The sequence below is a fragment of the Narcine bancroftii genome, chromosome 1 (assembly GCF_036971445.1).
Source record: "Narcine bancroftii isolate sNarBan1 chromosome 1, sNarBan1.hap1, whole genome shotgun sequence".
NCBI lineage: Eukaryota > Metazoa > Chordata > Chondrichthyes > Torpediniformes > Narcinidae > Narcine > Narcine bancroftii.
This window is the reverse complement of record NC_091469.1, coordinates 263,522,390-263,547,652: the sequence shown is the minus strand read 5'-3', so window position 1 is coordinate 263,547,652 and position 25,263 is coordinate 263,522,390. Positions and strand designations below refer to the sequence as shown.

At 40.7% G+C, this 25,263-nt stretch overlaps 1 protein-coding gene across 6 annotated transcripts in view; it reads left to right on the top strand.

Annotated features, from left to right (window-relative positions):
* The window catches only part of LOC138742588 (von Willebrand factor C and EGF domain-containing protein-like), a 104,341-nt gene that overhangs the window by 63,186 nt on the left and 15,892 nt on the right, over positions 1 to 25,263 (top strand). For 3 of the 6 annotated variants that reach the window (XM_069897217.1, XM_069897226.1, XM_069897203.1), the window contains 8 exons: positions 6,488 to 6,593; positions 8,337 to 8,747; positions 11,195 to 11,277; positions 13,541 to 13,684; positions 15,078 to 15,240; positions 17,770 to 17,891; positions 21,744 to 21,915; positions 23,746 to 23,893. In XM_069897217.1, the coding sequence (XP_069753318.1) occupies positions 6,488 to 6,593; positions 8,337 to 8,747; positions 11,195 to 11,277; positions 13,541 to 13,684; positions 15,078 to 15,240; positions 17,770 to 17,891; positions 21,744 to 21,915; positions 23,746 to 23,893 (1,349 nt within the window). Of the gene's footprint in view, positions 1 to 6,487; positions 6,594 to 8,336; positions 8,748 to 11,194; positions 11,278 to 13,540; positions 13,685 to 15,077; positions 15,241 to 17,769; positions 17,892 to 21,743; positions 21,916 to 23,745; positions 23,894 to 25,263 lie in introns of those variants that run through there. The other 3 variants (XM_069897209.1, XM_069897234.1, XM_069897244.1) reach the window with 3 other exon arrangements.

The window sequence follows — 25,263 nt, the reverse complement described above, 5'->3', positions numbered from 1 at the left end:
AAAAAGTTTGAGAACGACTGTTTTAATTGTACCTCATTGACTCGTTATGTGCAGTTTCATAACTCCAAAGGAAATCGGCCAATGACAATTTTTCTCAAGCAAAATATTTCTGTAACAGTTGGGCCTAGAGCAGTGATTCTCAACCTTCCCTTCCCACTCACATCCCACCTTAAGAGCACTGATGGCATAGGGATTACTTAAAGTGGTATGTGAGTGGAAAGAAAAAGGTTGAAAACCACTGGTTTAGACTAATATGACGGCGGTGGGGGGGGGGTGGGGGGTAAGAATCAGAAAGATAGAGGGAAGACAAATTAGAAAAGAAAAAATTCAAAGTATAAGGCAGGAACACCAATGGCAAAAGTGCCACATTGCAACTAGATTGGAAAAAGACAAAGATGGTCATTGCATTTTATCTCCCGAAACAAAGGAGACACAGGGATCAGGGAGGTGTTGCCTCATGAAAACTGGGAGCACAGGTTATCTCACTGAACACCCAACCCCAACCAACCAATTTTCCCCTGCAACCGTGTCTGCCTGTCCCGCATCGGACTTGTCAGCCACAAACGAGCCTGCAGCAGACGTAGACATACCCCTCCATAAATCTTCGTCCGCGAAGCCAAGCCAAAGAAGGAGAATGTTCAAAGAGAGTTTGCACATTGCTCAACAAATTCCAATTAAAATCAAGATCAGCAAGTGTTGGGATAGTCAGCTGTGAATAATGAAGAATATAAAGGAAGGCATCAAATTAAAATCTCATACATTCAAAAAGTAGTGGAAAACTGGATGATTGGGAAAACTTTAAAAAGCAACAAAAACCACAAAGCAAGCAGTAAAGGAAAGATAGGCTCCGAAAGTAAATAGCACAGAATACAAAGGCAGATAGTGAAAGTTTTTATAAATATAATAAAGCAGAAACAAAAGGCTGAAGTGACATTGGTAATACAGAAATGGCCAAGACCTTGAACAAATATTTTGAGTCATTCTGCACAATGGGAGACACCGGTAACATGCTGAAGATTGATATTAAAGATGCGATGGGAGGTGAGAACCTCAGTCACTATCACTAAAGATGCAGTGTTGGACAATGGGCCCAAAGGTAGATAAGACCCCCTGGTCGTAATGAAATGTATCCAAGGCTTTTGAAAGTAGTGGCAGAAGTTGCAGAATTGCATTTGTGGTAACTTACCAAAATTCTTTAGGCAGGTCCCAGCAGATTGGAAAGCAGCAAATGGAATGTAATTGTTTAAGACAGAGGGCAAGTAACTATAGGCTTGTTAGCTTAATGTCTGTATTTGATAAAATTCTCAAAATTAAGGAAGAAATAGGGATGCATCTGGATCAGGCAGATGAAGCATGGATTCAAGAAGCAGGTTCAGTTTAACTTACTGGAGTATGGATATAATGATGCAGTGAATAAAAGCAAACAGATGAATGTTATTTACTTGGATTTCCAGTTAGGGTTCAAGGAGGCATCTACCAAAAAACTTGTGCTTGAGATGGGGTACAGGATTGGTTAATAATGGAAGGCAGAGAATTGGGGTAAATGTGTGTTTCTCTGGTTTCAAATTCGTGGTATGCTGCAGAGATTTGTGCTGGCCTCAGTTGTTTGAAATGGACATAAACGACAGGAGGAGGGGAGAAAATGTAGCATATCCAAGTTTGCTGATGACATTAAACGAAGGGGGAAAAGTAGACTGTGCAGAGGTCACAGAGAGTCTGTAGAGAGATATAGATAGGTTAAGTAGGTGACAAGGGTCTGAAAAATGGAGCACAAAATTAGTAAATGTGTGGTCATCCACTTGGGAAGGAAATGGTAGATCAGGTTATTATTTAAATAGTGCAAGATTCTAGCCTGCTGTTGTGCAGAGAGACGTGGGGTGTTTCTACTGAATTGCAAAAGATGAGTTTAGAGGTGCAGCAGGTAATGAAGAAGATGGGATATTGGCCTTCATTGCTAGAAAGATTGAATTTAAGAGTGAGAAAGTTCTGCTGCTACTGTTTGAGGTACTGGTGAAGCCACACCTGGAGTACAGTATGCAATTCTGGTCTCCTCCCTTGAGAAAGGATCTACTGGCTCTGGAGGCAGTGCAGATGAAGTTCAGCAGTTTACCTTTGGAAATGAGGGTGTTGACGTGGGGTGAGATTGAGTAGCCATGTAATATACGAGGGACAATCAGAGAAATCTATATAATTATGAAAGAAAAAGATAAGTAGGAAGATAGTTTCAGGATTCTGGGAATAGATTGGAGACAGATGAGAAGGATCTACTTCTAGAGAGTAGTAAATCTGTGGAATTCTCTGCCCAGTGAAGCAGAAGAGACAGTTGGGGAACAGACAGGTGAATGGAGTGGAGTACACAGCCAGATCACCCATAAGAGAATTGAATGGCAGAGCACGCTCAAGGGGCCAGATAACCTACTCCTGTTCCTTTTTCTTATAATCTTAAAGTCATTTGTTTTTGACACTGTAAACAATGGAAGGACTCTTCCATACAACATGAAATCTTCACCACAGTACAGGCCCTGTTGTGCAGGCCTAATAACCTACACGAAAAACTGTCTAGAATTTCTCTACTACATAACCTCTCCATTTTCTTTTATGTCCCATGTACCTACTGTATCTAATAGTCTCTTAAAAATCCTTCTGTACCTGCCTCCTTGACAGTTACGGCCAGCGCATACCATGCACCCACCACTATCTGTGAGAGGAAACTTATCTCTTACATTTCCCCCCTGTACTTACTCCCAAACACCTTTAATACTATACTCCCTTGTGTTGGCCATTTCAGCTCTGGTGAATCACCCCCTGGCTCATCATCTTGTACACCTCTATCAGGTCACCCCCCCATCCTCAGTCGCTTCAAGGAGAAAAGACAAAGCTCACTCAAACTATCCTCATTATTTATGAACTCCAATCCAGGCAGCATTCTTGTAAGTCTCTTCTGCATCCTCTCTATAAAATCCATATCTTTCCAGTGGTGAGGTGACCAGAACTGAACACAATATTGCAAGTGGAGTCTAACTAACATTACCTCACAGCTCTTGAACTCGATCCCATGGTTAAAGAATGCCAACACACTATAGCCGCCTTAACAACACTGTCCCCATGTCTACTCACTATATCCGAGAATGCTGAGCGGGCTTCCTTCAGGACAGTGAATCCAATGAAAGCATCAGGTCTGGATGGAATACACGGCCAAGAATTGAAAACCTATGCTGATCAACTTTCCATTGTAATCATGGATATATTCAACATCTCCCTCTGGAAAGGCATGGTACCCACCTGTTTCAAACAGAGGAGGATGGTAACCTGACTAAATGACTACTGACTAGTAGCACTCACATCCACAGTGATGAAGTGTTTTGAGAGGCTGGTATTGAAGCACATGTCCAAATGGTGATGTGGATCAGTTCCAATTTGCCTACCACAGCAACAGGTCTACAGCAGATGCCTTCTCATTGGCTCTACACAAAGATCTGGAATACCAGGATAGCAAAGATGCACACATTAGGATGCTCTATATCAGTGGTTCTCAACCTTTTTCTTTCTACTCACATACCACTTTAAGTATTCCCTATGCCATAGGTGCTCTGTGATTAGTAAGGGATTGCTTAAGATGGTATGTGGGCGGAAAGAAAAAGTTTGAAAACCATTATTTTAATTGTACCTAATTAACTCGTTATGTGTACGGTTTCATAGCTCCAAGGGAAATGGGCCAATGACAATTTTTCTCAAGCAAAATACTTTAGTAACAATAGAGTCTAGAGTGATTTTCAACCTTCCCTTCCCACTCACATACCACCTTAAGCAATCCCTTATAAATCAGAGAGCATTGATGGCAAGGGGTATGTCAATGAATTTTTTTTTAAGTCATGAAGGATCTACATACTGCAGTTAGGACAGAAATATACAATTCTTATTGGTGGTAGGTTCAAGAACCAATGAACACAGAACAAAGATATTTTTTTAAGAAGGGCCAGAATGATGAAGAAAATGTATTTTATGCATTTGTAGTTTGAATTAATTGTGGGGCAGAGGAAGGACCTAGTTATGTTCCAAAAAAGATGATCAATGGGGAGAAGGCAGTGAAGTTGGATTGGTCTTGTTTAGATCTAGTATGGACTTGATGGACCAAATGAATTTCTGTGTTTTAAATTTGATGTGAAACATGATTGAGGCTAAAATAATTAACTCAAGGAAAATAAAATAGTTGTAACACATTCCAGACTTCTCTTTTTTTTTAAAGTTCCCTTCAAACATGCCCCTCTAACCTTAAAACTATGCCTTCTAGTATTTGACTTTTTCATCTTGGGGGGGAAAAAAAGACTATCTTTCCCTTATCCATGCCTATCATAATTTTATATACTCTTGTCAGGTCTCCCTTGGCCTCTGATACTCCAGACAAAAACAATCCAAGTTTGTCCAATTTCTTCTTCTACCTAATGCTCTCCAATTCATGCAACATCTGGTGAACCTCTTCTCTACCCTATCCAAAGCTTCTCTATTATTCCAATGTGTAGTGATCCAAACTCCACACAATGTGACCAAAATTTTATTAAATGTGACTTTCCAATTTTTATACTCAACATCATGACCAATAAAGACAAGTATGCTGTAAACCTTTTCCAACCTATCCACGTTGCCACTTTCACGAAGCTACGCCCTTGCATACCAAACCTCTCTGAACATCAATGCTTCCAAGGGCCCTGCTATTTCTTGTATACTTTCCTCTTGCATTTGGCCTCCCAAAATGCAGCCATTCACACTTTTCCAGATTAAGCCATTTCTCCACTCGAATTTCAATTGGATCCATATCCTGCTGTATAATACAACCTTCTCCGTCATCCACAAGTTCACTGATTTTTCATGTCATTGCAAATTTACTACTCAAACCACTGACATTTTCATCAAGATCATTTGTATATCTCACAAACAACTGATCCCTGCAGGACATCACTGGTCACAGACCTCCAGTTAGGGAAGCACCCTCCACTATTATCTTCTGCCCTCTATGACCAGGAAAGTTTTGCATCCAACCCACCTCGGATCCTTTGAAACTTAACCTTCTGGACCAAAGACAATGGATCTTGTGTGACTTCTGCAGTATTTTGATTTTCAGAATTATGTTTGCTTGCTGTGGTTATAGAACCAATGTAACTGGCAGCAAACTCACCATTTGAGCCAATAAAGTATTTTTTTTACAAAAACTCTTGTTTCACAGGTCTGATTTGACTGACCAGCTTACTTATTTAAGGCTGCTCCAGGAACACTCTTCACAATTGAGCTTCTTCTATTTTTTTGTGCGCGAGGGAGGCTGCATGTATGGATAATTTTCCGAAATGCAGGAAGAAAGTCTTTAACAAAGGGAGAAAGCCAAAAAATTATCTGAAATACTATCAGATTAAACTGGGAGGCAGGGTGTTCAAGAGTACATGATTAGAACCAGATCCCTGCTTCTGGATTATCTATTATCCTGCCAGAAAATCAGATTATTATTTCTATCTGCAGAGTTCAAATTCTTGATGAGTTTGACCCTTCATTCACATTATGTTCAAAGCTATTAAGGCTCAGAGTTGCTGAGTAAGTGTTTTGTTTTCAAGAAGCAATTCACGAACTCAAATTCAAAGTTGGCAAGCCTGCACATTTGAGAAAATATTGACACGTGGTTTATCATTCGCAGTTTGAAGGGAGTGTTTTAGGTGCTGATAGTCACAGTGCACTTCGACATAAAATAACACTCCTTTCGCTTTTATAAATGCCCTGTTGTGACTGCAGTGATGCTGGTGTTTTCATGCATTGTGGTAATAGTTATAATCTACATTAAACAGAAAACCTCGTCCATTTATAGATATGGACAATGCTGAAAAGGTAAGCAATTATTGTCACCCTTAATTTCCCCTTTAATGGCTTCCTTGGTCATTTCACAGTGCAGTCAAGGTTCTCCCACGTTCATGGAGTCTGAAGCAGGTTGAGAGGGGCTTAAGAATGGAAGATTTCTTTTTCTTTAAAGGATATTTGTAAACTAAGTGAATTTTTACTGCGGTTGGGTAGTTCTATGAGTACTATTGATGCAAATATTTTATTATTTAAATATTTCATTAGCTATTTGAAATTACACTTCCAATACTGTAATGGAGTTCAAAATCAGCATTTCAATTTGGAGGCACACAAATCATTCTGGGGTTTCATCAACATCCTATGAACTTCTATTCAGCTTCTTGTGTCTTCCCCTGAAAATATGTCAAGCTGCTGGGTTGTCACCCAATAAATGAATTGCTATGCCAGAGGGTCATAGTGATGCTGGCACGTATCTAAAAAGGATTAGTTGGGTTTAAAATCCAGCAAATGAATAAATAACCTTTCTGTAAAATCACATATATATATATATATATATCCCAGAAATTTGCCAGTAATGTTAAACATTATTTCTAAATCTGATGTTGGAGTGCATCATTTCCTTTGGGATAACTTTACTTTCATGCTTCAGGAAGGCAAGGTGGAGTGCGAGTGGAAAGGTGACAGCTGTGCAGAGCTACAGTGTGAACAGTCTCTGCATCATGTTCCAGGCATATGCTGCCCCGTATGCCCTGATGGTAAGTACCATGATCACTATGAATGTGTGTGAACTGGCCTTCAAAATCATTATCTTTCTAATGAAAGTATTAGAACTTTGTTTACATTCTGCGGCATAGTTAATTCTTGATGTTTGGATGGTCCTCATTGAGGGCACAGTAGTGGAGAGGGTCAAGAACTTCAAATTCCTGGGTTGTCCACATCTCCGAGGATCTCTCCTGCAGCCTCCACGTTGATGCCATCGTGAAGAAGGCTCGCCAACGGCTGTACTTTGTGAGGTGCTTAAGGAGATTGAATATGTTACCAAAGACTCTCGTAAACTTCTACAAGTGCACCGTGGAAGAGCATTCTGGCTGGTGGCATTACTGTCTGGTATGGAGGAGCCATATCTTGGGACAAGAAAATAAACTCCAGAGGGTTGTTAACTCAGCCTATGACATCACAGGTACCAGACTTCACTCCATCGAGGACATCTACATGAGGCGGTGTATTACAGAAAGCTGCTTCTATCCCCAAAGACCCCCCACCACCACCCAGGCCACGCCCTCTTCACTCTGCTACCTTGGGAAAAAGGTACAGGAGCCTAAAGATAAGCACTCAATGGCACAAGGACCGCTTCTTCCCCTCTGCCATCAGATTCCTGAATAATCAATGAACCAAAGGCACTGCCTTACTTTTTGTGCACTAGTATTTTTACTTTTTATATGTTAGTGTTGTAAGATGGTTCGTAATATGAATGTTTGCATTGTGATGTTGCAAAACATCATATTTTGAGACTTGTTCATGACAATAAATTCTAATTCTGAATGTGACCTTAAATGGACACCTGAGATTCCAAATAGAATCAGGTACTAAAATTCTTCCCCCCTGCCCCATCCATGAGGGATATGTCGGATAAAGGGATTTGAGACTGAGAAATCTGTTGTTGCGGCTCCTTCTCTGATGATGCAGTGTGAGCAAAGTGCAGGTGGAAATTTGTTTAGATAAGTAATAAATAGTTTTATTCTACAGTTGCAGGAGTAACTCTGGGGAAATTCCTAGTCCGGTTTTAATCCTCAATTTCAACATTGAGGTATAGAACTTGCTCGTTATTTTTTTTTTCTTTTCTAAGGATAGCACAACCCAATTGACACTGTGACGGAAGAAATAATTTGTTTACTGTGTTGAATTATCTTTAGATTTTTTTTTCGGATTTCAGGTTTATTGTCAGAGGTCATACTTAATATCACGTGCAACCCTGAGATTCTTTTTTCCTGCAGATGAGTGTTGTTAGTGCAATAAAAACCGTACACAATTGTACACCAGTAAACAGACTGTACAATACAAAGAGAAAAAATCAATAAAGTGCACACGTCAGAGTCCTTAAAGGAGTCCCTGATTGAGTTTGTCTGATGGTGGAGGGGTAGCAGCTGTTCCTGATCTGGTGGAGCGAGACTTGTGGCACCTAGACCTCTTTCCTGAAGGCAGCAGCGAGAACAGAGCGTGTGCTGGGGTGGTGTGGAGCCTTGATGATCGCAGCTGCTCTCCGACGACGACGTTCCCTGCAGATGCTCTCAATGGTGGGGAGGTTTTGCCTGTGATGTCCTGGGCTGTGTCCACTACCGCAGGGCTTTCCACTCAAGGGTATTGGTGTCCCCATACATGACTGTGATGCAGCCAGTTAGCACACTCCAGTGTCATACCAAACTTCTTCATTTTGATGTCAACAACAGTGGGTTAATTATTGGTTTGATATCATTAATTAAATTTTTCATCTATTTTAGAAGTGAGTGAGACTTCCACTGAGAGATCAGGATTGAATCCTCCAATCACGGACAACACCCTCCCTGGGATACCATCACCAACACAATTCAATCAAAGTCCTCGGAGACCAACAGCCCAGCCACCCACCTCTGACACAGAAGTTGGTTTCCTATCCTTGGTTCCTTTAAGCACTGCAGCAACTAAAAAGTACAATCTGAATCAAATCGTATCATGGAGCACCAAGAGGAAGCAAGCACAGGAATTAAATACTTCATCTGAGAGTCAAAAGGTGATCACAACAAAACCACCAATGGCTGTCGAAATGGGCACTAGTTTAAATGGTGCATCTTGGGGAATCACCAAATCACAAGTTGTGCTTCCTTCACCAGCAGCAGAGAAAATCAAAGATGAGATTGTCTGGAGAAACCTAAGTAAGTACATGAGCCGAGCATGAAAAGCAGTGAATGGTCAATGAAGGCATGAGTGACCTTTCACAAGTGCAGTAGTTGGGGATGTTGCAAAGCTGATATTTCTTTTGCTCTCATTTCCTTGAAGATGCCCATGGTGGAGATTCATTCCACTCTAACATTGCATGTTGTTACAACACTATAAAATGCCTGCTGGGCGCAAACCTTGCTGAGAATCATCAGTTCAACTGGTGCTTTGGAACAAATTTGCCCTTGAGTTATGGGAGGGTGATGGGATGGGAATTATGCTCCTCCAGCAGCAAAGGGGTTTTAATAATCTATGTTATCACTAACAGGAAATCGGAGCACAAATGCATTTACAACATATCTCCTGCATTTCTGATTATGGATTTTGAACAGCTGATGGAAATATGGTGTTGGTGATTCCATCTGGACACAGTAAACAGACTATTGCAGATGACAGTACAGTAGCTTTAACAAAGTATCCACTGCTGGTGCCTTGGCACGGCATTGCATATGTCATGCAGGGGAACAAGAGAATCTAGTCTTTTTCAATATTTTTATTAACATTGAAATTTCACATCCAAAAGTAGAGTGCTAAAAGTCAAAAAGAGACATTACACTTTAATCATATCATTACATCCAAGGTACTCCACATATTAATCAAACAGATTATATTGTATTGATATTTTATTATAAAAAGGGAAAATCTAAACCCACTATCAAGAAAGAAGCTGTTTGGCCAAAAGTAAAGGAGGACAGAATTCTTATTAGAGTGATAAATTACCTCATTAGTCAACAGCTATAGCTTCATAGCCAATCAAAGATTATAAAAGTAATTCGAAAAGGGTTCCCAGTGTTTGAACATTTGAATTCAAATCGTAAATTGAGCATCTAATCTTCTCTAAGTTTAAACATGACATGACGCCACAAAGCCATTTAGCATGGTTAGGCCCTCCATCTGAGCAACGCCACCCACCTAGCCATCAGAGAAATAAAAAGCTAATACATGCAGCACATATGCCATTGTATCAATCTCTCCAACAATACGAAATAAAGCAATAAATTACTTTTCAGACGTCATACATACAATTGTCTTGAAGGAACAGAAACTGACAAAAGGATGCAATGGTTTTGGCCCAAAATTTCAACTGTACAGATCCTGCCTGACCTGCCAAGTTCCGCTTGCACTTTCTCTGCGTGTTGTTTCAGTTTTTCCAGTATATGAGAATCGGCTAATCCTTCATAGATGAAGTTGATGCCAGAATGAACCTGTTCTCTTGGAATACAAGCACTCCCTGATATTATAATACAGTTGTCTTCCCCCCTGCCCCATCCATGAGGAATATGTTCCAAGACCACCAGCAGATGCCTGAAACCACAGATAATACTGAATAATAAAATAGAACAATTATAACAATATACTGTATTACATTCCGTAAATGTGTGAGTGCTACTTGAACACAAGAACTGCGATACTGGCGACCGTCAATCTGATAACCAAGATGCCTACCAAGAGATTAATGGGCTGGTAGCATATTTCTTTTTTTTTTCTTTGGCTTGGCTTCGCGGACAAAGATTTATGGAGGGGGTAAAAAGTCCACGTCAGCTGCAGGCTCGTTTGTGGCTGACAAGTCCGATGCGGGACAGGCAGACACGATTGCAGCGGTTGCAAGGGAAAATTTGTTGGTTGGGGTTGGGTGTTGGGTTTTTCCTCCTTTGCCTTTTGTCAGTGAGGTGGGCTCTGCAGTCTTCTTCAAAGGAGGTTGCTGCCCGCCAAACTGTGAGGTGCCAAGATGCACGGTTTGAGGCGTTATCAGCCCACTGGCGGTGGTCAATGTGGCAGGCACCAAGAGATTTCTTTAGGCAGCCCTTGTACCTTTTCTTTGGTGCACCTCTGTCATGGTGGCCAGTGGAGAGCTCGCCATATAACACGATCTTGGGAAGGCGATGGTCCTCCATTCTGGAGACGTGACCCATCCAGCGCAGCTGGATCTTCAGCAGCGTGGACTCGATGCTGTCGACCTCTGCCATCTCGAGTACTTAGACGTTAGGGGTGTAAGCGCTCCAATGGATGTTGAGGATGGAGCGGAGACAACGCTGGTGGAAGCGTTCTAGGAGCCGTAGCATATACAGCGTGGACAAAGGGATAATTCACGTCTTGCTACTCAGAACAATTTGCACAATTTAAAACGTGAGGAATATTTATTTCTGGAATTTTCCATTTAATATTTTCGGACTGCGGTAGACCGCCGCGGGTAACTGAAACCATGGATAAGAGGGGACCACTATTTATATTCTTTGTCAGAATCACATTTGCACCATAGCCCATCTTTTTCATGCCATATTCCCTGCATTTATGTTTGAACAATACAGTGCATACCAAATCATCTCGATAAGTAGAGCTTTAGGAAATGTTTGATCTAATTTTCTGATCTGTATCTTTTCAGGTTGTCTGGATGAAAATGGAATGGTGTTCAACCATGGGCAGAGTGTTCCCCGAGAAAATCCCTGTATAAAATGCCAGTGTTTGGTTAGTAACGTGGATAAAAGTACATTTGGAGTTCACACATTTAAAGAGTAATTCAGTATGTTCTATGTCAGAACTGAAGGATAGGTTGCTCTTGTACAACAATGATAAATCAGTCATCGATTACAGTATTGAAGCACACACTGAAAGACACAGTTTGCTGCACGTTCATGATTAGCACATCTCTCAGAGATGTGTTCAGAGCAACCAAGACTCAGGTTCAATCCTGACCTCCATTGTCGACTGTAGAATTTGCAGGTTCTCCTTGTGACCACATGAATTTTGTCCATTTGCTCCAATTTCCTCCTAGATTCAAAAGATACGAGTTGGTAGGTTAATTAGCCACTGTATATTACCCTTGTGTGTGAGTGAGTGGTAGATTTGGGTGGGGGGGGGGGGTGGGGAGTTGATGATTGAGTGTGGGGGAACATTAAAAAGAAAATCACTAGGGCATTGCTTCAAGCAACTGAATAAATTCTTACAGGTAAGATTGTTCACTGTTAAATATTTAACCCACGAAATGTTCAACTCTGATAATTGTGATGGGCTGGATGAGATTGTCCCTAATAACTTCTGGTTGTCTTTTGTGGATTATGGGGAAAGGTTGCATGATCCATGGTATCACCACACCAGACCGGCCACCAGGCCAGCAGGAAAAAGGAATCTCTGTGTTATATGCGAATGTCATGAATGTACTCTGACAATAAATCTGAAAACTGGTCACTGTATGAATCAGCAAATAAGGGGGAAGGGCAGGTCAAGAATGCAAATGTGGTCAATGAAAGTGCACCTGGTTGGCAACTGAACAATAGTTATCAATCCTGTCAGAACAAGGCACATGCAGAAGATTGAAACAGATGTGTGATTGTAGTAAAAACATACAGTGAATGCTGGAGGAACTCAAGCTAGTTTTGCAGCTTTTGTTTGTTGGTCTGGACTCCTCCCCTCCCATTCTTTCACCTTTCTTGCTCTGTCACTATTGAGGCACCTGCCTGTTTTTGTTTGTACCTTGAAGAAAGGCTCAGGCCAGAAATGTCAGTAGTATATCTTTACCTCCTATGGACGCTAACTAAACAAAATGCGTCTTGATGCTTGTAGTCAGCAGTGCAGACGTCAGTCCTCAAGACGCCATTTTCAACCAATGAGACTTGGATTTCTTTTGGCACAAAGTTGGCCACATTAAAAAAATTTTAACTGCCTCCCCCCCCCCACCTTGCTCACTCACTCGATACCACCCTTCCCCCCACCTTTGCTCGCTCCCTCCCTCACCCCCCCCCCCCCCCCCCACTTCCCTCTCGCTGAGGTTGGTGTGGAACTGGTGATGGAGTCGGAAAGGGTGCCGGAATGGTCAGGACTGGGACCTGCATCGATAGAGGCATCGTGGGCTACAATATGTTTGTAGTCGGGGTTAATGGTGGAGGCGGTGGTGGCTCCAGCGGGGGTTAGCGGTGGAGGTGATGTAAGTTTGGGCCTGTGCAGCAGAGGCCAGGATGCAAACCAATGTCAGAGGCATCGGGAGCTCCACCTGCGGGCATCTGAGGCCGAGATGGATGCTTGCATCAGAGGCATTGGGAGATCCAGCTGGGGACGGTTTGGAAACCCACTTCTGGAAGGTCAGTGATGGTGGGCATTTGGGGAATGTCAGGTCAGTGATATTTGTATTTTGGTTAATAGTCAATTGAAACAAAATAATCAAATTCTGAAGAAATGTGATTTTGCAAGCCCTACCTCAGATTGCTTACTGTTTAAGAAAAATAATTCAATTTAAATTAGACTCAACCACGCTCAAACCGGAAGTTGACGCCATTCGACTTCCAGTTGGCTTCCGGTTCATAACTACAGGGTTCCACAATTTCCAAGTGCTTCCCAAAGTGGTCCCACGGGCTAAAAAGTTTGGGAAGCACTGGTTTAGACTAATAGATCAAGTAAAGGAAGAACTGCAAACTGAAGGTGCAGCAGTGGGTGGAATGAGCAATGAGCCAGGTGAAAGTCAGGGACACCAAGCCAAGTGCGACAGATGCTGGAAATGGAAGAGAGAAAAAGAACCACGTCTCTGGAGATGCTTGACGTCTGTGAAACTGGAAAGGCTGCTGTGGATGTTGGGCTGTTTCTAATGTTATAGTCCCACCTAAAGGCAGGAGGCAGATACTGCAGCAGCTCTCCAAGTTTGTAATGAAATTCAGGGACAGTTAGCTGACTTGAATACTATGAATTGTAAATTGAACAAGTGTGATTAAAAATGATTATTTGTGCTTTATCTTTACAGAAAGGCACAGTTCTGTGTGAGTCACAGAAGGAGCAGTGTCCACCCTTGCTGTGTGATTTAACACAGCAGGAGACCCCTGATGGCCAATGTTGCCCAGTTTGTGTTGACTCACACTGGTGTGTCCATCAGGATCAAGTGCATGAGGTGAGTTTGGTTGACCTTTCCTGAGAAGTAATTTTCCAAACTCTCTCCTACATTTGATTTGATTGAATATATGTGGCACCCACTCAGCAATATCCCTCCAAATTCACATAAAAATGTCAGCAGTGATGACTATTACTGAGTGACAGGAATGAGCATTGTACTTTGTGAGAATTTTCTCTCTCTCATATGAACATATGAGTTGGATACTTAGCCTCCATAGCCAATTCCACTATTCAATTAGATTGAACCTGATCTGTTATTTTATTATCACAGCAAAGATACCATTATCTTCTTGGAGGTTGCTATCCTAGATTCCTGCTGTACTGACATCAATTCTCTTGCATTTGATGAAGACCTGATCAAAAGACCAGAGACTATCCAAGTTAGTAGCAAAGTGTGAAAACTCATCATGTTGGCCACTGACTCACCTCAGGGCTGTGGATTAAGCCCTCTACTGTTCACGCTGATGACTTGACTGGACCGCCAGATACAGTTCAAACAGAATCATCAAGTTTATGGATGGGCAACAGCAGTTGGCTTCAAAGTTCGATAGTGATAGGTCAGCTAACAGGAGATTGGGCAGCTCATAAAATGGTGTGAGAACAATAACCTGAGTCTCAACATGAACAAGACAAAGGAGATGATTGTAGATTTCAGGAGGATAAAGGCTGCCCATTCTCTTATTAGATATCAAAGGAGAGCACAAAGTTCCTTGGTGTGCATATAAAGCACAACCTATCCTGGACCCATACTATCTCCTCATTAGTCAGGAAGGCGTTCCAGCATCTACACTTCCTAAAGAAGCTGTGTAAGACAAGGCTAATATAAGACGAGGCTACCAGAGGTCATCATGACAACATTTTATAGGAGGACAATGGAGAAAATCCTGTCTGACTGCATCGTTGCATGGTATGGGGTAGCTGCAAATAATCCGACCAGAAATCAATATAGAGGATCACCAAAATGGCCAAGAAAATCACTGGGGGTCTCCTTTTCCTTTATTGATGACATTTACCTGGAGCATTGTATAAATAGGGCTCAAAGAATTATAGAATTTAATTCCAGCACTCAGCATCTTTGATCAACCTCTATCAAGCAGGAGGTACTAGAGCATCAAAATTAGAGCTGCCAGGCTGGAAATGGCTTCTTTCTGCAGGTTTGAAATTGGTATCTTGTAACTGAAAAAATCATCGATACATACCTATGTGTGTGTATTCGTGTGTATGTATATTTTGTGTTTTTATGTAGATATGTGATTTTGTATTGTGTGTGCACCATGGCCAGAGAGACACTGTTTTGTTGTGTTCTATACGTACAGTCAGATGATTATTAACTTGAACTATTATTCTGCAGGCAGTATAGTGATGCATTATTTCTGCTCTTTTTGAGGCAGGCTCAAACTCAGTGGCTTCATGGGTGTGAACTCTGTTGTTGTAACAATGGAATTGTGGAATGTGCAACCAAACCCTGTTCTGTTCCCGTCTCCTGCCCCCCACAGTCCGTCTTGTCCCTCCTTGACGGCGAGTGCTGCATGACTTGCGTCCCAATCAAACCAAGTAAGTCAACAGGAAGAAATCATTCTGATCTTTCCATGTTCAGCACCATTCTTGCTCAAATTGGGTGGTTCTGCATGTTCGTCCTGGTTCAGAAACTGCAGAAGGACATGGGCTGACAAATCCACAGTGAATTGTAAATAAGCTGATGTTGTCAGCTGATATGTTGGGATATGAAATACAGAGTGGCAATGTGGGGTATGTAGTACAATTCTAAACCAGAATTTGAGGGATAAATCATTTAAAGTGGCAGGATGTGTTGAGAGCAATATTGGTAAAGTTCCAGTTTTGTTTTATTGTCATGTTGTTGTACAAAAATGTAATATGCACAATATACTTCAACTTTTTCCTGCCATAAAATTATATGGTATATTGGGATTCATAAGGGTAAAGAGGATATGAGAAGAAAACAAAGGAATGAAGGCCATTAGTCAGATCTGCAATAATCTTGCTGAATGGCTGAGTGGACTTAAGGCCCTGGAGAATCTGACTGACTTCCTTAGAGGTCACTTGCCAGAGGTGGAGAGAAATATGACAGGTGACGATAGGAAAATGGAGAGAAGCTATTCCCATTGGAAAATGGTTGAAGACAACACAGATTTAAAGTGATAGGAATATTTTACAGGGTTGAGATGAGAGGAATTTGAGACAAGACTTTTAATGCAAGATGACTTGCTGCCTATACTATTGACCATGACAGATCCAGTTAAGACTTCTTAACTGTGCAGAAACAGCTTTGACATGCGCAAAGGGCAGAGGAATGCTGCTGACTGGATTACTATACAATGAGCCACTAGCAAATGGGTTGTGTAATTTCAAGAATGCTATGATTTATTTATCTGGAGCTTAAGAATGCAGATTCCAGTGATTGCCAATCATTAGCATTTGTGACTGTGGTCACAGTTTCAAGATATAAATCCTTTGCATGAAGGAGTTAAATGTCCTTTTAGGAAATCAGTATTGGTAAGGGCAATCCATTTATTACACAAATCCGGTGTCCTACTCAATTAATAGCCTTGCATTGGACAGTTCCCTGCATACATTTCAAATTAAAAGTATGTTTAATCAAAAACTTTACTGTGAAATGGTGAGCTGAGGGCTTACCCAATGTTGACTGTTTTGTTCAAAGATGTATGTGCAGTTTGCAGACACTTCTTTAGTTACCATATAAAGTGTGGAGGGTTGCTGAAGCCTCATTGCACAGTTCAGATCACATGTATAACCCTGAGAATCTTTTTCCTTCGGGCTGGCAGAATTTCTACTTATCGATAACTCGACTCAAGAAAAGATGCATATGCAAAAAATAGAAATGTGAACAAGAAGGAAATGCAAACAAACTGTACAATGCAGAACATAAATATTCAATAATAAATAATGTGCAAAGTAAGAGCCCTTAAATAAGTCTCCGAATTTGTTGCTGAGGAGTCTATTGGTGGCCAGGTAGCAACTGTCCATGACCTGATGATCTGAGTCTTTTGACACCAATGCCTCTTTTGATGACAGCAGCAAGAACAGAGCATGTCCTGGATGTTGTGGATCAGTTATGGTTTTTAGACTGCAGGTACGTAATGGCACAATCAAGGAATTCTGCCGCTCCACGGGCAGTCTAAAAAGGAATGTGCAGGAATTTTGAGTCAATTCCTGCACCACGATTTATCCTGCAGGACCCCTACAACTTTTTGGAGGAAGCCTGAAGTGTAAATCATACTGGGGGGGAGGGGGAGTGGAATTTCATTGACGGTCATCCACTCTACTGCACGTCCAATCACCTGGATTGTTGCACTCAGGTACTTGCAGTCTAAAAAGGCAGCCAGTATGAACGACCACACAGGCAGTAATTATGTTAATTTTTTCTGTGATTTTTCCGGACATTGCAGTCTAAAAACCATACTTAATGATGGCTGCTGCTCTCCCGTGGCAATGTTTAATGTAGATATATTCAATGATGGAGAGGGTTTTGCCTGTGATGTACTGGGCTGTATCCACTACCTTTTGCAGGGCTTTCCATTCAGAGGTACTAGTGTCCCCATAACCAGGCCATGATGCAGCCAGTCAGCACACATCTGTAGAAATTTGCTGAGAAAGTAAAGGCACTGACGTGCTTTCTGCATGATAATATCAATAAAATAGCATCTTCAGGACAGAGGTTAGCAAGGGGGATGGTTTTACGCTGTTGTCACGAAAATTTAGCTCAGAATGTATACATTCCATAAACAAGGAATGAAGGTAAAATCCTGTCATTTCTCTGTCAGAATGCCCAATGGTTAAGGCTCTATTTACAGTGCATTCATTAGTTTAGCCCTAAAGTGTCTTTTTGCCTCAGTTTTAATAATTGATTTTGTTCTGTATCTAATTTGCATTGGGAGCATTATATGTGAATTGCTGGCCCGTGTACCTCCAGTGATTGTAGTTTAAAGTAATTAATTGGATTGGAGAGCTCTTTGTTCTCTGAGGAAGTGTTATGGATAAATATAAATACTCCCTCTTCATAAATGTACTTGAATTTCACATTGTATTGTCATCTGCCAACAGGGAGTACTTCCTGCACTGTGTTTGGAGATTCTCATTATGTGACTTTTGACGGGCTGTTCTACGACTTCACTGGAACATGTGCCTATCTTTTAGCAAAGGACTGTGAGTCAAATCGTTTCAATGTAAGTGCTATTTATGAGGTGGTTACATTGTCTTTGTGATCTAATTATATTTGCCATTGTTACTTATTACGAGCTCCCGTTTTAGTAAAATGGGATTATCGTTGTAAGGGATAGTATAGGTTGGATGGACTGAATGGTCACAGTTAAAGTTTAACATTTCACACAAGCACATCACAACACAAGTCACGGCCCAGCGACAATTCAATACATTGGAAGAACTGAGGGAAGGCTTGTCACAGTCTGTTCCAGATTCCATACATTTGAAAAGACCTAGATTTTGCAAGGAGAACCTTTCTGATGGCTGAGGAGAAAGCAGCTCTTGTGGCCAGCCATTTTTGTGGAATTCAGAGCAAAGCCTGCTCTGTGAATGGGTGGGCTGACCTGTGCCAGGAAGCAACGTGCTTCATTTTGAGTGTGACTAACAGTGAAGTTCATTTGGAGAGACTGGCGCCAGGGTCTTGTAAACTTTGTCGAGGCCCGCCCAGTTCGAGTCTTGCCTACAAAAGGACCAGGAGTATTATGACCACAGCTCGTGTGGATGGGCATTTCTTCAAAGGCAACGCAAGGAGAATTTTTGTCTGTAGCAGCCACAACTCCAGTCTTCCCATCAATTCATCATTAATTTTAGGCATCAAATTTCAAAGGTCTATCTTTCAACATTGAATTTGAAAGACTGAACAATAAAGATTTCTAGATTTTGACTGTAATGGTTTGGGTATATCACACACTGCACATAGTTGGGGATAGATTTAGTGTTAAGGATAGTTTAAAAGTTAACACTATAGTTTGAGTTAGAAATAAAATTAGTGGTTCATTGTCTATTGCTGCTCATTATGCGCTGTTCATAAACTCAAAAGGACGGAAATGACAGGTAAATGACCAGTTCTAATCTAAATATATAGCAAAATGAGCCCAATGAAGATGTGCTATCCAAAAAGTATGCTGCTTTTCACGGTAGGGTTCAGTCTCAAAGGGTAATTTGTTTCAACAACGACAATCAAAGAATATACTTAACACTTTATAAGAGAGGAATGATGGAGCAAAACATACACCATATTCATGCAGTTTTCATTAGCCGCACAGTCAGTGAGAAAACACAAGGCAAGTGGAGCAGGAATGGATCAAAGAATTATCTTGGGTTTCCATTGATTAAGATATCACAGTAGTTTTTGAAACTATGTTATTAGAGAACTGTCATGTGAGGCAGAGTGGGTGGAAATCAGGAACCACTACAATGGGTGTATCCTGGAGGCCACCAAATATTCACCCAGAGCAAGAACATCAAATATGTCGAGGGATTGCTGATGTCTGTAAAATACCAAAGTTGTATCGTAGGTGATTTCAACTTCCTGAAAATTGATTGGGAATACAAAAGAGTTAGGGGAATGGATGGGGTGAACTTTGTTAAATGTATCTAGGAAACTTTCTACAGCAATATGTGCATAGGATTATTAGGAAAGGAGGAATATTGGACCCTCTATAGGGAATGATAGCTTGTCGGGTAAGGGAACACTTTGGGACAACAATTTTATTAGCTCTAAGATGCAGGTAGAGTGCCCCGTATCCAAAACGCTTGGGACCAGATGTTCAGTTTTTGGGTTTTCTCGTTATTGGAACAAAACCAAAAACAGCACAGCAGCATCAGCTGTCACTCGTCCCAGATGCCTCCCCACTCCCGCCACTAATCTCTGACACTCCCCCACCACCAGCAGTCCTGACTACAGTCCCTGCTCCTGCGCAGGAGGCTGCCCTCCCTGATGACACCGGGACAGAGGATTCTTCCGACCAATTGTGGCTGGGAGACAACAGCACGCAGTTTGTAAACCAAATACAGTGGAGGGTAAAGAAGAAATGGAAAGAGAGAGAGGAGAGGGAGTTACCTGAAATGAGGACAATCAGCATTTATGCCCTTTGTTTAAGGGCTGATTTCTCCCCATGTACTGCCTCACCTGCTGACTTCCTCCAGTTGCTCACTGATGGCTCGAGATTCCAGCCTGCTTCTCTGAGCTGGCAGCCAGCCATTCAGCGCCTGTCTGCTCAGCTGGTTCTGAGCTCTGTTTTTACCAAACTGGCACTAACAGAGCATGAGAGCCCTACATGGGCAAGTCAGGTGGTGAATTTTTTTCAACTTGTGATGTCTTGTCGGCGCTAAGAAAAAGTCTGGTTCTTGGATCTTTTCCATATTCAGAACTTTGGATACAGGGTACTCGACCTGTAGTTATGGAAAAGGATACACTGATCTTCAAGTTAGAATCCTAAATAGGGGCAAGACCAATTTTGGCAGGATTAGAAATGAATTTGCAAGAGTTGATTAGACACAAATGTTAGAGAGTAAGAAGACTGCGATATTGGGGGGGGGGGGGGGGGGGTGCATATAAGAGTGTGATAAGGAACGTTCAAGAAGAGCACATTTCCAGTAAGGTAAAGGGCAGGAGTGGCAAGGTAAAGTGTCAGAGGTTTGACTCTGGAACTTGAGTTTCCAATGATTCGGCTGAAGGCTGGCTGCCTGTGGAGGCTGCAGAGGCACTGGAGGCGAAGCCACGGACACTCAACAACTCTGAGGGGACTCTCTTTTGCTTCTCTTTCTCTGACTCTAAGTGGCATGGGGAAATTTCTGCTGATGGCGAATACTTGTATGCCCTCCGGAAGAGTAAAGTCAATTTTGTGATATATTACACCTGTTTTATTTCTTGACAATGAAGGAATCTGGAATCTATTGGCCTTTTCCTAATTGCCTTTGTGAATTTGGTGAATAGCCCCTTGAACCTTTGTCTTCCACTTGGTAAATGTACTTTTATGATGCTGTTAGTCAAGGAGTTCAATGACCGACAAAGAAGGAACACTCCTATACTTCCAAGTCAAAATAGTGTGTGGTTTTTAAACAGAACCATACCTATTTGTAGACTACAGATCGGGGCCAGTTGCCTCCTTATGGTTGCTCTTTAAGTATTAGTCTAGAATTAGTTCCACATCCTGATTTCTGTCCTGATTGTGTCTTCATCTCCTTCATATATTCAATTTTTAAAACTTGAAAAGATCTCTGCCACATCTGCCAGCTTCATTTCTAACCATCTCAGTAATTACTTGAAATTGAACATAGATCTTCACTGGGACTTCTCAAGCAGATGAAATCTGATTTTTTTTAAATCCTCTTCTTTGCCCTGTGAAGAGTTTTGTATTGAAGTTTAGTCTCCGTGTTTGGCATGATAATATCAATGTTGGTCATATAATCTTCGTGCATTCATTTTTTTTCTGCTTATAATAGTCTCTCGATTTTAGATTTTTTAATGCTCTTGATATTACCCTCACACTCGAGCTTTTTGAATCCACCATTTACCATTGCCATGTTTTGAGTCACGTTGTCCCTGAAGGCAATGAAATATACTGGAAATTGCGCACCAAAGCTTAGAAATGAGAGGAGATAATCATTCTAAATTGGAGGTGTAAGCAGGATTTTTCCTTGTCATATCTGCTCCTGATGCAGTGGTGGTTATTGAGGGTCTAGAAAAAGCCACATTTACAGATCTCAGGTAAACATGTCATTGAGGGAAACAGAGATCTCAGTTGATTAATTGTAGTTCCTCATGAATGCACCCAGAGCATTTATTTTTCAGATCTAATTCCTTTACCATACCCCAGCCCAGCCCCTTTCTAAATCATTGCCCCACATTCAATTCAAAGTTTGGAGTTTTCCCAAATTTCGATTCCAATCTGCTTGCCTCAGAAACTGCCTCAAAGCATATACATTGTTCAGTGGCTTCCAGCAATTTTTAAAGAGTGAATATGTAAATAAATGTTTCTAATTATGTAAAGTATACATTGCCTGCTTCCTGATAACTATTTGCTCTCCAGGTAGTTTACCATAGTAAAATGAATGGCAAATCCTCCAAATCTGGGGCAAAAACCTTGACTGTACAGTCTGAAAATAGAACCATTGAGCTTTCAGCTGGGAACCTCATTCAGATGAACAATGCAAAGGTGGAACTAACTTATTCTGCATCCAACATCTCTATTCATCATTCAGGTATGCAAATCAAGTCAATGGAAGAATAAAAAAGTTGGCAAGAATAATGGGAGCTCCTAGCTATACAATTCTAAACTCGTCATGGGTTTTCTCCAACAGAAGGCAAGAGGGGGAAAGATTCTTCTATATCCAGTAACAGCCATGTAATAATGAGTAAAATGTGACACAACTGAAAAACACAATTTTCCAGTCACAGTCAACATGTATTTTTCAATCGGTCCTTAATATAGATTATCTGTGTGTCAGTACACCATTTTATGTCTTCGCGGTAAATTGCATTGATTAATATAATTTGATCATTTAATTGGCTATTCAAGGCTGCAGGATTCCTTAGACCAAAATCTTGGACTTGAGAACAACATTCACTGTCCATCACCATTACTGAAACTCAAATCTGTACCCACAGTATTCATCAACTGAGGAATTCTGTCTGATCCTAACTTTTCCATCTTCTCTTAATCGTGCACATCCATCATTCCCACTCTTGCCAACCTTTCTTGAATCCAACATGTGCTAATTTTTTCATATGTTTGCAGCAATTTTGTACACCCAATTTCAGAAATCCATATCTGAACTCTTCCTTAAATGTATCTCTAATTAATTTATAAAATGACAACTGGCTGTGGATATTTTAGCACCCAAAATTGCAGTTTTATTTTATGTGAATAAATGTTATAAACAAATGTTTATCAGCATTTCTCTCACGGAGTAGATCATTGTTTATAGCAAAGTTTGGGGAAGCTATTTCAGCTATTCTCTATAAGTTTCATGTATTCACCAATGATTTCACAATAACCTTTGAGTCCTTACTGGCATATTAATTGATACTCCGTTGTCATACCCTGCTTTAAACATTTTAACTTGGCAGCAAAACTGAAAAAGGATGCAGAAAGGTAACAAGTTTTCATAAAAAGCAAATTATACAGAATTTCATCCTATATTTTAATTTTCATTCTTATGCAAGGGTGTGAGCTTACAGTAGTATTAGAGACAAACTAGGATAGAGTGGAGTCATTTTACTTGTCTGCTCCTCCCCTATACAAACAAACTTATAACAGGCTTAAATCTTCATGGGTCAACCAAGAGTTAGGATTCTTAGACGAAGTAAATAAATTTCAAATACATTTCTTTGATGAACCATTTCAATCGCAAAGGGATGAAAATCAAAGTATTCTTAAACCATTACACATACCTTGCACACCTGTAAAAGAACTGTCAAATGTTTTCCTATTTTCCAATATTTTCACATGATCCCACAATTTAGTCATCCACAAATATTTGCCAATTGCTTTTGAAAGCATCCAAAGATTCGGATGCAGAAAAAAGCATTTTGCAAAAAGCATCCTAAGAATTTTTTGTTTGAAGATTTCTCCCAAATATCCTGCAGTCCTTTTACCAACTAATTCAGATCCTGTGACCTTCATTTACTGATCCACTTGCCAAATAGGTTGTTTCTGCTTTTTTTTCCCCCACAGTATCAAAATTCTTCGTTGCGTTTAACGCTGCCATTATAATTCCTCTCAATACTTCTGATCTTGGGAGAATATTGCAGCTTCTCCAATCTCTCCCTCATCTCTTGTGCTATCTTGCTGTATTATCTCTGTACCCACTCCAGATCAATGACATCTTCTCTGAAGTCTATGCAGATAATTATGCACACGTTTATGTGGAGCCCTGACCAGAAATCCCCATTGGTTTAATAGACAGCTTTTGGAAGGCTGTAGCATAATCTGAACACTGCAGAGAGAGAGAAAGTGCAATATTATAGTAATATCTAGTTACACCTGAGCTTGGAAAATGGTCTCAATTGCTTTTCCTCCCACCCAACAGGACTCTATTTCACTTTGAAGCTACCAGGAGGCCTTAGCATCACTTGGGATGGGAATAATTTTGTAGAACTTAATGCCCATCAATCGTTGCAGTCGAGAATGTGTGGACTGTGTGGCAACTTTAATGGAAACAAATCAGATGATTTTGTGTAAGTATTAAATGTCCATGTATGCATCTCAGTACCTCCTGATCGGTGAACCTGACACCATTATAATCAAAGGAAGACAATTTTAACCAAATTTGCTAGTTGAGAACCTGACAATATCAGTGAAATGCTAGTTTACTACACATTAATTTTGTTCTCCTTTGACCAGTGCTGAGCAAAACTGAGAGAATATGTAATTGGTATGCTTCTCAATTCTGTATATTTCCTGATGGATGAAATAGGCCAATGGATTCTTGAATAAATTGAGTCTTGTCAACTGATGAGATCATATTTCAGCTTAGTTTATTGCTCTTGTTGACCAATGCTATACTTTGTGAGAAATATAGTTTGGATACAAAGGTTCAGTTTGACTATTTGATCACCAATATCTGATGATATTATGTATTTAATTATTGCTGCTTTTGAGAGTGCCTTCTTTATTAAGAACCAGTCTGATGAATTAGTGCTAGAATATTGATTTTTGTATGCCTTTCACATTTTTCTTGACTTTGAGAAACGTTAATGTTTTTCCTTACCACACCTGCCAGAATCCTGCTCAACGATGGCTTCAAATCTGCACCTATTGTATTTTGCAGGCTAATTGATGGATAGGGGGCTGGGAAAAAGTGTAAGTGTCTCACTTACACAATCGTAAGGAGATCCTGCACAGGCATGCCCACTTCAACCAAAAAAGTTGGCACTGTCATTTGGGAATCAATTTATTCCATCTTTTCTATACAGTATTATGCCCATTTCCCAGAATCTCTCCTAAATATCACAAGGGCTCTCACTTGGTGTGCAAGCTTCTACTAATATTTCACCAGTTCCTTCTCCAGCCTCTATTTATGATGTGAGATATATTATGAGAGTTATTGTCATATATGTAAGTACAATGTTCAGATACAGCAAAATTCTTTCTCACTGCAACCAGAAAGATATGTATAATCAATAATTTAACCTAAGCTAAAGCAAACCATGAGACAGATGATAAGTGAAAAGATTCACAGTGACATTTATTGCAAAATAAATTATGATTTTAATAGTGCAGGCCAATCTTTTGGTGGCCCTGGAGTAATTTTTGATTAGACTTGTCCAAGAAGGTTCAGAAGCCTGATGGCTGTTGGACCGAGAGGTGCTTCTGTACCTTCTGTCTGTAATATAGGAAGCACCACCAAGTTACCATCTTTTGAAACCATATCTTTCATTTTCTTTGAAACTAGCTCAACTCTGAACAATTTGGGTTCAAACTGAGGGATGTCAATGTATTCCTGACCCAAATTGATTTGTATTTGACCTAGTACAACTTGTTGGAAAATGAGTGAAGATATTACATTGTTATGATTTTAGTAGCAGTGCTTATGTTGGCCAGCAAG